This window comes from Pecten maximus, chromosome 2, assembly GCF_902652985.1.
Source record: "Pecten maximus chromosome 2, xPecMax1.1, whole genome shotgun sequence".
In the NCBI taxonomy this organism is placed as follows: domain Eukaryota; kingdom Metazoa; phylum Mollusca; class Bivalvia; order Pectinida; family Pectinidae; genus Pecten; species Pecten maximus.
In genome coordinates this window covers 20,235,461-20,250,944 of record NC_047016.1, presented here as the reverse complement: position 1 = coordinate 20,250,944, position 15,484 = coordinate 20,235,461, and the positions used below count along the sequence as shown (strand labels likewise).

Sequence of the window (15,484 nt, the reverse complement as noted above, 5' to 3'; positions counted from 1 at the left end):
TATATAATCCTTGCACTTTATTTCGATATCTGCGGTTAACCGGAAGAAGATAAGTCCGCCTATTTTTGTTGTCCTTGGATACAGGCTGTTCTGTGCAGGTGCCCCATGAGAGTCTACGTTGGAAAGTGATTTCCGACTACTAATTTTATAAAATCGAAGAAACCAACTGACAAGATACCACGAAAAAAGGACTCGTACATTCGTGTCCGTAGTGGCAAGATGACTACGGATGATGCGAAGTCATATCTGTCGGCAAGGAATATCCCTCGACTTTTTGAGGTGAGTTTTCAAAACCTCGTTTTTTGTTGACAAATTGTTGTTTTCTTTTGACTCCATGGAGCGAGATGTCCATGCTTGACATGGCGATCATTTAGTGACAGTTGTCTTCAGATTAACATTTAACTTTGATTCTAGTATTCCGCTTTCCATGAAAATAATACATATTCTGCAAAATTGTACAAATAGCTGTTGGTTTATCAAAATGATACTGCTTTACACTTGTGAGCAGATTACGATTTAATCTCATTTATAAAAGCTCTAATGTGACCTTTGGGTGTTGTATAACAATGATGATAAACACCTTCGGCATGACTTATCCTAAGATATCAAAAGACTTATAAATTGACAATATAAGGAGCACAGCATTAACAACCGGCGTTTTTGACTGCATACATTCTCTGTACTGTATATTCTCAACATCATTATATATTCAGTAAAATTGTTCTGTCACTCGACCCATCAGTATGATATTTTTCTATGAATAAGTATATATTTATACTGAAGGCATGGCCCATTTTGTATGACTTCTATTTGTCAGACTAGTTCATTAAATCATGCTTTTTACTTTTTGATTTGTAGTCTTTGATGACTGGTTTGATGTACCATAGACCGACAAACCACATTAAATACCTGATAGATTGTCTACAGAAGGTAGAGGATAAGGGGTCCGACAACATCACTTGGAGTGCCTTTGTGGACATACGGCGAACTAAGACACCACTGCCCCCTATCACCCCTCCACAAGGCAAGACAAGGCGATCCAGGCCATCATCTAGACAAAAGGATCCATCAAAAATAGGTATTTTTCATTCAAGTTCATCTATTGTATGCTTTTTAAAAACAAGTACTATTTCTCATTACCATACTGAAGTTGTTTCAAATTGTAAATTATGTTTTATATATAAATGATTACAGTAATTTAAAGATTTCATGTAATCATATAAACAGGTCGAGAGTACTTTTGGTTGGATGATGGAACAGGTATAGTTGGATGAGGAAATCTACCTGTGTGGTGTTACATCTTTGTAACTGTCTCACTGACCTGTGTGTCGTATACACAAAACGTCTGTTCCAATGTACTTATTTAACAAGTCACTCGTGTATAATATTTTGTGGTGTCACAACTGCAGATGTACTAGATTTATAATATCTAGGACACTGTTTGACCAAAATTCAATTAATCAATGTCAGATTATTGTTGATTTGAGTACATTGTATTCTTAAGTCATTAAAATTGTTTCTTTATTAAAGAGTATTTAAATAGATAAGATTGTAAATGACATTGCTGCATATTTATGGATATATTAGCATAAAGATCGAACCACATAAGTAAATTAAGCTTCTATCAGATGAAAATGTGAAAAACTCAGTGTGATTGATGGATTATTAATGTTTCAATGTCATTTATTCAGAAAGACAATTAGTCAGTATGAAAGTTGTTATATATATCTTCTAAGAAAAACAAGGCACAGAGTACGTTAAGTGTGATATTGAGCTTAAAGATCATGATCTACGTTTAATTTTCAAATAATGTGTCAGATGTACTAATTTTTAAATTTCAAAAGATTATGTTGTTTTATATTGAACATAATATTGTACTGGAAATAACAAAATTGATTAAGTATACTACTGTTTGTTTTAGCTAGATCAGGTAGTATACGTGACATTTAACCCTCCTCCTCCCCCCCCCCCCCCCCCCCCCCACACACCACACACACCACACCCCTCCTCCCCCCCCCCCCCCCCCCCCCCCCCCCCCCACACACACACACACACACACACACACACACACACACACACACACATCACATACACAAATAAAAAAAAAAAAAACAGAAATCAGTCAGAAATTTTCATATTAACCAAAAATTGGATATTGATTTCCTTTCTTGCACAGAGTGCAACATATATATATTTATAACATTTTTACCAGTGAAATATCAAAAATTATTCATTCTATAAAAGTGATATTTTTCACTAGTGAAAAATATCACTTTTGTTGATTTGACCAATCAAATTAATGATTAGAAAATACCAAAATAATTGACCAATCAGAAAGCCCGACATATATGTCAGCACCTGGACAGGGGAAACTACTTTTTTTGTTTACAAATTATCACTGTAGGCCTAGTTAGCATACGGGGTAGGGTTTTCGCTGATAAAAAATGTAATAAACAGAATATCTAACAGTGTCTTCAGTAATACCAAATATATTTCACTCGTGTGGCTAATATTTTGATATTTTTCACTCGTGCTGCGCACTCGTGAAAAATATCCAAATATAAATTAGCCCCACTCGTGAAATATATTTGGTATTACTGAGGACACTGTTAGATATCCTCTATATATATATATATAATGTGCGCTTATAAATGACATCATGTATATTCAGTTGATCATAATGGTTAATTTTGGGTTAAATAACTCTTTTTGAAACACAAAATTCTCTGGAGGGCTTAGATCAGTCTGTCTTGAGTAGCTATTAGTAATGATATCTACCAGAATGAACTTTCAAAGTCACTTCATAATTTTGCTGAAGTTGTTTATTGAAATATATTAAAGTGATAATTATTAATGCTTTTATCAAAGAAATTGGTCTAATGAAACAAAAGAAAGAAATTTGCTGAATATCCTTTATGTTTTTTGCACAATCTCATAAATTTCTGGTCAATTGAATATTAAAAATTGTTTGATTTTCATAATATTAATGCATTATAGTAAAAATTAAAAGAAAGTACTCTTACATTTCAAAGTTACAAGTCATGTAGAAAACATGACATTGTCCTTAAATTTCTCTACCGAACATGATGTCTCCATTAAAATTTTAACCAAATTTATTTTCTGGATTTCAGACCACATCACAATAACATTGTAAGAAGTCTGATATTAAACAATTAAGAGTATTGTCACATACTTTTTAGATTTCACTAAAGAAGCTTATTGCTATACCAATTACAGATGGTATATACATTGTGATAGAACAGTACATCTCAACATCCCACTATTCAGGCTTTGGTTGAATGCTTTTGAATATGTTCAGCAGTAGACACATGTTTCTGTACTATATCATTAAACCTTGATAGATATTGATGTATGTATAATTATGTATATAAATATTTATTGCATCATTAATGATGTATGACAAACATTCAAAGTCACTCATATACTTGTATACCTATAAACATTTATATCAAATTTGGTATATTAAAATGCCTTCTAGTTTATTACACCTAATTGATTTTGTCAGAACATATGTTGAATGGTAATACTTGTCACATCAATCACAGTAGAATTATGACATTTATACATATGAGTGTAATATTGACTCTGGATAAACTCTCAGATACCTGTATTTATCAACTCACGACCAGATAAAGGATGATAATTATTAGCCAATACCGGGAGCTTTAAATTATTGATGAACTTTGAAATCAATAGGAGAAAAAACCACGGTGTTTGTTTGGATGTTGCTTTGAGATTTACCTGAGGTAGCTATATATAGGTTGTTATGGTTGGTTAAAGCTTTAAGTTGTGTATAGTAATACACAATATAGGTAGCGTGTCTGGCCAGGTAACACTTAACCTGTAAACACAATACTCTAATCATTACCTCCATTTCACCATGCTCTCTCACAAAGACCACTTATGTATCAACAAAGCAGTTAAATTATGATAGATAAGAAGAATTTATAGTTATACAGATGTAAACTGATTAGTTTATATAATGGTAGTATTCAGCATTAGATTACTCAACTCCTGCATTATCCAGCGTTTCAATAACATTATTGATTTTTTTACCTGAGATCCTTTGTTATACAGTTACATGCAGTAAGGCAGGCGACCTGTCTTATACACAGGAATAATACATCACTTATTGGTACAATTCTACAAATTGAAATCTGGTGAACAAATTACTCACTTTGTAATTATGAGAATGTATTTCAGTAACAAATTAAGATACCAATATTTTATATTTATATATTGAGTCTTTTTATACACACACAAATAACTGATGATTACAACTGGAATATTTCTGTGATTATTGTGTTGTACCTTTTTGGAATAGATATTTTGCTATGAATAGATATAATCATGCTACTGAATAACACACATAACAATTAGCATGATCAAAATGATATTTGATAAAGGGGTAACTAAGTCATAAAATCTAGGTGCCAATTGGAAAAGTTAGTCGCCCGACCAAATTGTCTTACATTTAAAAACAAAATCTTTTAATTCATTTGTTCAGTATAAAATCTCTGTAACTTTTTCAATTGTGAACGTCATTTTAGAATTGACAGCGACCTTTGAAAGATTACCAAATCGCATATTTTCACAATTTTTTAGTGGTCATGCACCTTATAGGTCAATAACTGGTCATCAATAGTGAATTTAAAGTGCCATGGTATGGCCACTAAAATAGGCGCCACTTTGAGCCCTGATGTGTCCTTACAGTTATCATTATAATTGTTCAATAGTGTAAAAGACAGTAAATAATAGGGTATATGATGTACAGTGTAAATGACAGTATAAATGACAGTGTAAATGACAGTGTATATATATGACAGTGTAAATGACAGTGTAAATGATCGGTTGAGTGTTAGGCGTTTTCAATCTGACATAATGCTACTATTTTTCTATCAGTGGTTTTGAAGATAACAAATTAAGTACAATCATTTTTTCTGTCAACAGTGAATGACCAAAAGGACCTTACTGATAGGAAAGCGTCACCCTTACCCCCGATCACCAAGAGTGTTGATGCAGACGTGCCTGATGTACCAATCACGCTCATTGTGGGTAGGTAATCCATAAACTGTTAGTCCAGACATGATGGTTCAGAAAAAAACACGCTATGTGTAGAACAACAAATTTTATCATTGTTGAAGTGAAATAAATTCCATATAATAATAAATTCATAACTGGTAATTTATTTATAGTAGGACAGTATTACATAGATACTTTTATATCCTTTATGATACAATGATTGGAACTTGTAGAGAAATCTCTGACTCTGAGTGCTGTGAAAAATTTCCATTCTCAACAGGGATGGGTATGAAAACAGTGAATTCATTGTCCCAGGTTTCTGCCATTAGGTGTTACACTTGGTTTGGTGTCCCATCTGTTACCCTTGGTATGATGTCCCATCTGTTGCCTTTGGTTTGATGTCCCATCTGTTGCCATTGGTTTGTCGCCCCTTCTGTTGCCCTTGGTTTGATGTCCCATCGGTTACCCTTGGTTTGATGTCTAATCTATCACCCCTGGTTTGATGTCCTATCTGTTACCCTTGGTATGATGTCCCATCTGTTACCCATGGTTACCAGCCCTATCTATTACCCTTGGTTTGATGTTCCATCAGTTGACCTTGGTTTGATGTCCCATCGGTTACCCTTGGTTTGATTTCCCATCGGTTACGCTTGGTTTGATGTTCCATCAGTAACCCTTGGTTTGATGTTCCATCAGTTGCCCTTGGTATGATGTGCCCTCTGTTACCCTTGGTTTGATGTTCCATCAGTTACCCTTGGTTTGATGTTCCATCAGTTGACCTTGGTTTGATGTCCTATCTGTTGCCCTTGGTATGTTATCCAATCTGTTACCCTGGTATGATGTCCCATCTGTTACCCTTGGTATGATATCCCATCTGTTACCCTTGGTTTGATGTCCCATCTGTTACCCTTGGTATGATGTCCCATCTGTTACCCTTGGTTTAAGGCCCTATATGTTACCCTTGGTTTGACGTCCCATCTGTTGCTCTTGGTTTGATGTCCCATCGGTTACCCTTGGTTTGATGTCCCATCTATCACCTCTGGTTTGATGTCCCATCTGTTAACCTTGGTTTGATGTTCCATCAGTTGCCTTTGGTTTGACCCCCCATCTATCACCCCTGGTATGATGTCCCTCTGTTACCTTGGTTTAATGTCCTACCTGTTACATTTGGTTTGATGTCCCCTCTGTTACCCTTGGTATGATGTCCCATCTGTTACCCTTGGTTTGATGTCCCATCTGTTACCCTTGGTTTAATGTCCCATCTGTTACCCCTGGTTTGATGTCCCATCTGTTTGCCCTTGGTTTGATGTCCCATCTGTTTGCTTGGTTTGATGTCCCATCTGTTGCCTTTGGTTTCAAGCCCTATCTGTTACCCCTGGTTTCCAGCCCTCTCTGTTACCATCGGTTTCAAACCCTATCTGTTACCCTTAGTTTCAAACCCTGTCTGTTACCCTTGGTTTCAAGCCCTATCTGTTACCCTTGGTTTCAAGCCCTATATGTTACCCTTGGTTTGACGTCCCATCTGTTGCTCTTGGTTTGATGTCCCATCGGTTACCCTTGGTTTGATGTCCCATCTATCACCTCTGGTTTGATGTCCCATCTGTTAACCTTGGTTTGATGTTCCATCAGTTGCCTTTGGTTTGACCCCCCATCTATCACCCTTGGTATGATGTCCCTCTGTTACCTTGGTTTAATGTCCTACCTGTTACATTTGGTTTGATGTCCCCTCTGTTACCCTTGGTATGATGTCCCATCTGTTACCCTTGGTATGATGTCCCATCTGTTACCCTTGGTATGATGTCCCATCTGTTACCCTTGGTTTAATGTCCCATCTGTTACCCCTGGTTTGATGTCCCATCTGTTTGCCCTTGGTTTGATGTCCCATCTGTTTGCTTGGTTTGATGTCCCATCTGTTGCCTTTGGTTTCAAGCCCTATCTGTTACCCCTGGTTTCCAGCCCTCTCTGTTACCATCGGTTTCAAACCCTATCTGTTACCCTTAGTTTCAAACCCTGTCTGTTACCCTTGGTTTCAAGCCCTATCTGTTACCCTTGGTTTCAAGCCCTATCTGTTACCATCGGTTTCAAGCCCTTTCTGTTACCCTTGGTTTCAAGCCCTATCTGTTACCCTTAGTTTCAAACCCTATCTGTTACCTTTGGTTTCAAGCCCTGTCTGTTACCCTTGGTTCAAACCCTATCTGTTACCATCGGTTTCAAACCCTGTCTGTTACCCTTGGTTCAAACCCTATCTGTTACCATCAGTTTCAAGCCCTATCTGTTACCCTTAGTTTCAAACCCTGTATGTTACCCTTGGTTTAAGGCCCTATCTGTTACCCCTGGTTTCCAGCCCTATCTGTAACCCCTGGTTTCCACCCCTGGTTTCCAGCCCTATCTGTTACCCCTGGTTTCCAGCCCTGGTTTCCAGCCCTATCTGTTACCCCTGGTTTCCAGCCCTGGTTTCCAGCCCTATCTGTTACCCTTAGTTTCAAATCCTGTCTGTTACCCTTGGTTCAAACCCTATCTGTTACCCTTGGTTTAAGGCCCTATCTGTTACCCCTGCTTTCCAGCCCTATCTGTAACCCCTGGTTTCCACCCCTGGTTTCCAGCCCTATCTGTTACCCCTGGTTTCCAGCCCTATCTGTAACCCTTAGTTTCAAATTCTTCCTGTTACCCCTGGTTTCCAGCCCTATCTGTTACCCTTAGTTTCAAATCCTATCTGTTACCCTTGGTTCAAACCCTATCTGTTACCCTTGGTTTAAGGCCCTATCTGTTACCCCTGGTTTCCAGCCCTATCTGTAACCCCTGGTTTCCAGCCCTGGTTTCCAGCCCTATCTGTTACCCTTGTATTCAGACCCTATCTGTTAATTCCCCTTGGCTTGATGATTTTAGCTTCATGCTTGCCTCCTTGTTGGGATGCTCTAAATAGAATAATTGTATAACTGTTTGACATTCAGCCATTTGTAATAACAGGTGGTCCTGGTAGTGGAAAGCTGACTCAGGTGAAGTTGTTACAGAAGTCCTACCCAGGATGGGTACATCTGTCCATGGGTGACTTACTGAGGTCACAGATTGCTGACAAGGGATCAGCCGAGGACAAGTGGGAGATGATCGGTGATCTTGTCAACAGGGGAGAGATGGCGCCAGAGGTAATAATGGGGGAGGGTTAGAACTGTTTAGGGCTAACGATACATAAGCATTTCTTTGTTATGTAATACTAAGAGAGCTAGGTTTCGTCCATCTTGTATGTATATATACTGTAACACCAAAGTTCATCAATGCTCCAGCGGTTTCATTCCTTGAGGAACTTTGATCAAAGTCACACAATTATAAAGGATCATAATATCTTGGACAAGTTTCAGTTTCAGGATTGGTGGTCAAAGTCACTATTACTGTTTTTAGAATATTCAATGTCAGCATTCTACCAGCTTCATATTCACTGTAAGATTTTTATTAACTTCACACAATAACTACAGATTTTGAGGAATACTTTATCAAGGTCATCATTACTGTTTTCAGAAAATCATAGAGCAACATTTCACATTGATTTATTGTCCATATTAGATACACAAGAGAGTAAACAGCTGGGCAAGAGAAAAATAATCATTAACCCTAATGGATTTCAATCCATGGTGAAAGATACTTATGCTGCCAAACACTTGGCAAGCTTCGTGTATGGCAACTTTTTAGAATCTTCCCCTTGCGGTTGAAATTCCCTGTCTCAACCGCATAATGAAAGATTCTGTAAAACTTGAATGAGTTGAAGTTTAAGGGTCGTCAAGTCAAGGTCACAGTTACTTTTATTTTTGTAAATCCCAGTTTTATTTTATATAATTCCTATGTCAAAATACTTTTAGACATTACAGTTCCTTGTATTGTTATATCAATTATAAGCTAATTATATATACTTTTCCCAAATTAACACTAAAAGTGTATCATCATTACAAATCACTAGAGTGTAAAAGCTTGTGAGGACCAGTAGGGGACATGTATTGCTTTAGCAATACTCAGTTTGTTTTTTAGAATATAAAATGATAGAAGTGTTTAGGAATGATTAAAATGTAGGTGAATATATTAATATGTTGTGATACTTCCTCTTACAGGACATCACAGGAGATCTTATCCTCAGCAGTCTGAAGTGTCACCCCAAAGCCGAAGGATTCATACTGGAGGGCTACCCCCGCACAGTAAACCAGATCAAGCAGTTTGAAAAAATTGTAAATCTCCATTTCTTATATCTAGTTTCAACACACATTTATCTTCTTGTGTTGGGAGTTGTATGATGTAGTTCATCACAAAATATGTCAAAGTGTTTGGAACAATAGGCTAATCAGAACAATACTGACATCCATCAAGTTTAGATTTATCAGGGCTGAAAACAGACGATTCAAAGTTCATTATTTATATTTGGTAACCATCAATTTTTAGATTAGAATGACTGATAATGTGTTATTTTATATCATAGGTAATGATTTCTCTTATTCCTGTCTAAAGTTTTTATATAAATTAATTATAAATTAATTCAAATGTTAAGGTTGGTCGGATGGACATGGCCTTTATGTTAGACTGCGATGAACACTGCTGCACCCAGAGATTGTTAAAGCGCGGCCAGAAGGAGGGGAGAGTGCATGACAACATCAACGCCATACAGCGTCGTATCGCAGCCTTCAAATCTAACACACTACCAGCAGCCAAAGTGCTGGATGACAGAGGCAAACTATTCGTGGTAATTAAACAAATACTATGAAGATCAAACAGATTTTAAGCATATCTTAGAGTATTGACTATTTTCACAGAAGTAAACAATATTGAACCTGTAAGGTATATATTTGTTTCGGTTAACTCATTGTTCCACACAACCTATGTGACTGTTATCAATCTCTGATGAATTGTAAATATTTTCTTTTGCATTTAAATCATAAAAGTCTAGCATATATGAAGTTTTGAGTATGATAACATTAGTGGTTACATTGAGTGGGAAATAATTTTAAAAAAACTAGATTGATTATATACCTGTCAAAATTTGACAATATAAAAATATTGAATTGTTTGTCACTAGTGTATATCATATGATAAATATGGAAAAGTATAGAAACAAGATTATCAGAATGGTATATTTATAAGGCATCTTTAGATACCATAAGTCCATAATGTCCATGAGGTAATATTTTGACTGAAAAGATGATGAAACTTATTTCTTGTGGTGGCCTGCATTGTCAGAGCAACAATAAAATTGGGGAAAACTTGATACTTGATACTCAATTTAAAACTTTAATACCATTTTGAATACATAGTTTTTTTCATCAGTTATAGGACTTATTTTAGAGAATATAAATTATTTCAAGCTGTTATCATTTTTACAAGATGAAGAAATATAACATTCTTTATATATTGGTGACAGTGAGAAATGTGGAAACAATATTGTGTGTCTGATTATATTACTCACTGGAAATATATTGGGGTAGTTTTGTTACTACATGTAATTACAAAGCAGGGAATCTGCTGTAGAATGTATCAGATTAATGATGCCCAACATATTTTACAGATAAACGCTGACAGGGACATCAAGGAAATTGCATTTGAGCTAGGACAGTGCTTCAAAAATTCTATTTTTGGAGACAAAAATGGCAGGAAATTGGGTAAGTCCTGTGCAGATATTGTCAAGTAGACAATTGTAATGTGAGCAAAAGCTGGACATCATTTTGATATTTTTTTTTGAAGCTTTACATAACTTCTTTGTACACATTTTCTCAAGTTTCAGCAGCTCAATTCTCACCTCAGCTGACCTGTACACCATAGGTCTGACTGAGCAATCCTTACCACCACCTGCTCATCGAGAGATACCTATATAATTATGTGCACCAATTAAGTCTTGTAAAACAGAGTGTACATATTGTATCTTCCATAAGGAAAGAGAAAGTTAGGTGATTGTCATGAGCAGACAGTTATCTACATGAGGAAAAAAACATTTGTCCTTGACATATTTTCTGTCTTTATCTGCCATATACAATGTATTGTCAGAAAAAAACATGTTAATGGTATAATAATTTTCAAACTGAAGTTCATGTTAGCCTAAAAACATGTTACATGAGTGGATGTTAGCAAATTATTTACTCTTATAATATGATGTAATATATTTAAGAAAAAAACTCTTGTTAGAAAATGAAAATTCACATGCTACATGTACTTTATAGGAGAATAATTCATTAATTTACACACAGACTCATATAATTTGCATCTGTGCTGGTTGAAAATTGCATACAGTGGTATGTAGAATCGTCTGTACAAGATATTATTTTGTCAATATGCCATGGCTTTTATTGTTAAAACATTTTTATGTTCCCACCATAAATGGCTAGGAACCTGATTTTTATCTATTAGATATTGTGTTCAGGTCTGAAATCCTCTGTCAATACTTAAATGTCTCAGGATTTTTATGGAAGTTTTTTTCGGTTCTGATATAAAAATAAATATGAAAACATGTACAATGTTGTATTGCAATTTTCTGACAATTGTTTTGAACTTTATTTTTCCCAAAAGTAAGGTGGAAATTTTGTGAACTTCCTTTTAGTTCCAACTATATTTCCATCACAAGCAGAGGCACTGACGTCTTGTTGACAGATCTAGAGTTGTGTGTTTTGTAGAAATTGTTCTCTTTCAAATTGATGGTTCACATTTCACAGTTTTGCCAGAAATTAAAAGCAAATAGGATGTAATGTTTGTGTATATTTTGAAACCGACTGCAATTTTATAGTTTTTACTTTTAAGGTATCAATTTTTTTGTAATATTATTTTGGTCCTTAGGCAAAACAGTGAAAATAGAGCCCTTTGAAAATAGCAACTTTTACAGTATCAGACTGAAGACTTACTGCCTTGTCATTAACATCACATCATCGGCCATCACATGATTACTAACAGTAGTCCCTCGTATTCTCTATCAGACATATCCACTTTATATTCCCCTGTAAAAATATCATAAACTAATAAAACCAAACAGATTCACATTTTCACATTTTGTTGGTATTGCTTTTATTTCTACTCTGTGATGTTTGTCTATGTAAGTCCTCGGCCTACTCGCTAGAAGCTTTAAATTTAAAAGAAGCGTTCAAATTGGACAGAAGCTATCTGAAGCCTGTGGAAGATATCAAGTTTAAATGGACACAAATTAGAGGTGTGTAGAAAAGTGTGAAGTTTTATTTGAGAGATTGATCCATTAAATTTGAGTAGGTATATGTAGGGGCTATAGATTGATCATACTTTCCACTTCTTGCAGAGTTTATATGTTATTTTAAAAGTTGTGTCTATATTACTCACCTTTATTGTAATACTTGCCCATCTACCCGGTATATAGCCTTAATTTCTCTAGCAGTATGTCAGTAATATCTTGGTCACAGTTTATAGTATGTGGACATTTTCATTTAGAATATCTTAGTATGTAGCTATTATGTAGTACATTTAGGATTCCAAGGCAACAGGCAAAGTCTATAGGACCTCAAAATGACAAACAGGCTTACATCAAATTGAAAGTAGAGATTATACAGTATAAATGTGTTACAGGATTATGAATTCTCCCAGTATCACTGAATTGTAATACCTTTTAGTAGTGGTTGTCGCATAGGAAAAAGCCTTATATGGAGAAAATATGATATTTTTATACCGCACCTAAATAGTGTTAACAGTTTAAATTTGTATTTCTGTACTTCATCAGTGAGAGTGTATATTAATTTAGGATTTATTAGGTCACCTGAGACGAAGTCGTCTATCGTGCATCGTCCATTGTAAGCAATTTACATTTTCGACTTCTTCTCCAAAGCCGCTCAACCAAATTTAATGAAATTTGGCAGGAAGCTTCCATGGTAAAATGTCAACCAAAATTGTGAATGATATGATCCCCAACCCCAAGAGGCCTGAGGGTGGGGCCAAAAATGTTCATATTGACTGAAACTTCAAAAATCTTCTTTTTAACTTCTAGATATGGTAGAATCAAATACTCTTCACAGATAGAAAGGTCTTAAGGTGCCTTACCAAAATTGTGAATTTCATGAACCTGGCGTCTCATGTTTGCCCCTGGGGAGGAGGTAAACTAACTTGGTTAACATTATCAGCATGGGATGACAGTTTGATGGTATGTACATGTTGGCCCTGACTGACCCCCAGGGGCAGATGGGTGGGGCCAAAAATGGTCAGATTAGCTGAAAATTCAGAAATCTTCTTCTCAAGACCCTTTCATAGGTTGAAGGATCTTAAGGTGCTTTACCAAAAATTGTGAATTTTCTTGGCCCTGGGGTCTCTTAATTGTTTGCTCCTTTGGAGGAGGTACTCTTTACTGTTGCTTACATAAGGAAATCACATCATTTGTGTCATTTCTATTGGAATTAGCAGTTTTGGAAGGCAGTTTGCTGGTATGCAATTATTGGCCCCCAGGGGCTGGTGGGCAGGGTCAAGTTTAGAGAAATATTTCAAATTCAGGTGACCGTTTAGGCCCATGGGCCTCTTGTTTATACAGTTACAATACTGCAGACTGCTTATATGTACCATAACTTTATATTTATCTTACAGTAGGTAGACAGTAGCTATGATTTATGGTAATAATAAAATCGGGTACTTTATAAAAAACAATTCTCATTTCACTCTGATTTTGTTTCACTACTTTTTACATGCACCGGCTGTTTCTTACCACTGTCATTAACAAAATCATCATTCCTTAGTCTCCATTGCCTGAGGATGTATAAGATGGTTCATTATTTACGTTTACTTTCTTTACAGAGCCACCAAGGTCTAATATTCCAAATCCCCCAGAAGACGTTATTCCAGAAGCAGCTTCATATGAGCGTCCAGCTGAAGCTATTAAGCGAACTAAGTCGGAGCTCCAGAATAGCATGGTACTTGTCCAAGATGCTCCAGTAGTCGTGAATAAAGATGAAGGACGGAAGCCCGATCTACCAACATGTCCAATCATAGTCATTGCCGGTAAGGATGTTGTAATGATCAATGTGTTCATTTGTGTTGCTGTTATATAAGATGTATAGAGAGTGTTAATTAAACTATTAACTATGGTGTTGTATAGATAGTGTTTAGATATGGTGTCCAACAATAGTATTTAGATATGGTGTTGTATAGAGAGTGTTTAGATATGATGTTGTATAGATCGAGAGTGTTTAGATATGGTGTCCAACAATAGTATTTAGATATGATGTTGTATAGAGAGTGTTTAGATATGATGTTGTATAGAGAATATTTAGATATGGTGTTGTATAGAGAATGTTTAGATATGGTGTCGTATAGAGAATGTTTAGATATGATGTTGTATAGAGAGTGTTTAGATATGGTGTTGTATAGAGAATGTTTAGATATGTGTTGTATAGAGAATGTTTAGATATGGTGTTGTATAGAGCGTGTTTAGATATGATGTTGTATAGAGAGTGTTTAGATATGATGTATAGAGAATGTTTAGATATGATGTTGTATAGAGAGTGTTTAGATATGATGTTGTATAGAGAGTGTTTAGATATGGTGTTGTATAGAGAGTGTTTAGATATGGTGTTGTATAGAGAGTGTTTAGATATGATGTATAGAGAGTGTTTAGATATGGTGTTGTATAGAGAGTGTTTAGATATGATGTTGTATAGAGAATGTTTAGATATGATGTTGTATAGAGAGTGTTTAGATATGATGTTGTATAGAGAGTGTTTAGATATGGTGTTGTATAGAGAGTGTTTAGATATGATGTTGTATAGAGAGTGTTTAGATATGGTGTTGTATAGAGAGTGTTTAGATATGATGTATAGAGATGTTTGTTGGTTTGTATAGAGGTGTTTGCTCTGGTGTTGTCTCGACGCTGTTTGCTATGTGTTGTCTCGCAGTGTTTCGCTTGTGTTGCTGCGTTTTGCTCTGGTGTTGTCTCGCGTGTTTCGCTCTGTTGTTGTCTCGCGCGTGTTTTCGCTCTGTGTTGTCTCGCGCGTGTTTCGCTTGGTGTTGTCTGCGCTTTTGCTCTGGTGTTGTCTCGCGCGTGTTTCGCTCTGGTGTTGTCTCGCGCGTGTTTCGCTCTGGTGTTGTCTCGCGCGTGTTTCCGTCTGCTGTTTGTTCTCGCGTCGGTGGTTTCGCTCTGGTGTTGTCTCGCGCGTGTTTCGCTCTGTGTTCGTCTGGCCTGTTTCGCTCTGTGTTGTCTCGCGCGTGTTTCGCTCTGGTGTTGTCTCGCGCGTGTTTCGCTCTGGTGTTGTCTCGCGCGTGTTTCGCTCTGGTGTTCTCGCGCGTGTTTCGCTTCTGTTGTTTCTGCGTGTTGTTTTCGCTCTGTGTGTCTCGGCTGTTTCGCTCTGGTGTTGTCTCGCGCGTGTTTCGCTCTGGTGTTTGTCTCGGCGTGTTTGCTCTGGTGTTGTCTCGCGCGTGTTTCGCTCTGGTGTTGTTCGCGTGTTTCGCTCTGTGTGTTCGGCTGTTTCGCTCTGGTGTT

General features: G+C 36.5%; 1 protein-coding gene across 5 annotated transcripts in view; it reads left to right on the top strand.

Moving 5' to 3' along the window:
* Positions 1–79: 79 nt before the first annotated feature.
* LOC117321300 (adenylate kinase isoenzyme 5-like) overlaps positions 80–15,484 on the top strand; it is a 70,295-nt gene continuing 54,890 nt past the window's right edge. For 3 of the 5 annotated variants that reach the window (XM_033875783.1, XM_033875785.1, XM_033875776.1), the window contains exons 1-9: positions 80–279; positions 859–1,078; positions 1,228–1,260; positions 4,972–5,076; positions 8,011–8,186; positions 9,141–9,254; positions 9,572–9,763; positions 10,583–10,676; positions 13,804–14,007. In XM_033875783.1, the coding sequence (XP_033731674.1) occupies positions 220–279; positions 859–1,078; positions 1,228–1,260; positions 4,972–5,076; positions 8,011–8,186; positions 9,141–9,254; positions 9,572–9,763; positions 10,583–10,676; positions 13,804–14,007 (1,198 nt within the window). In that variant the 5' untranslated portion in view covers positions 80–219. The remainder of the gene's footprint in view (positions 280–858; positions 1,079–1,227; positions 1,261–4,971; positions 5,077–8,010; positions 8,187–9,140; positions 9,255–9,571; positions 9,764–10,582; positions 10,677–13,803; positions 14,008–15,484) is intronic. The other 2 variants (XM_033875782.1, XM_033875792.1) reach the window with 2 other exon arrangements.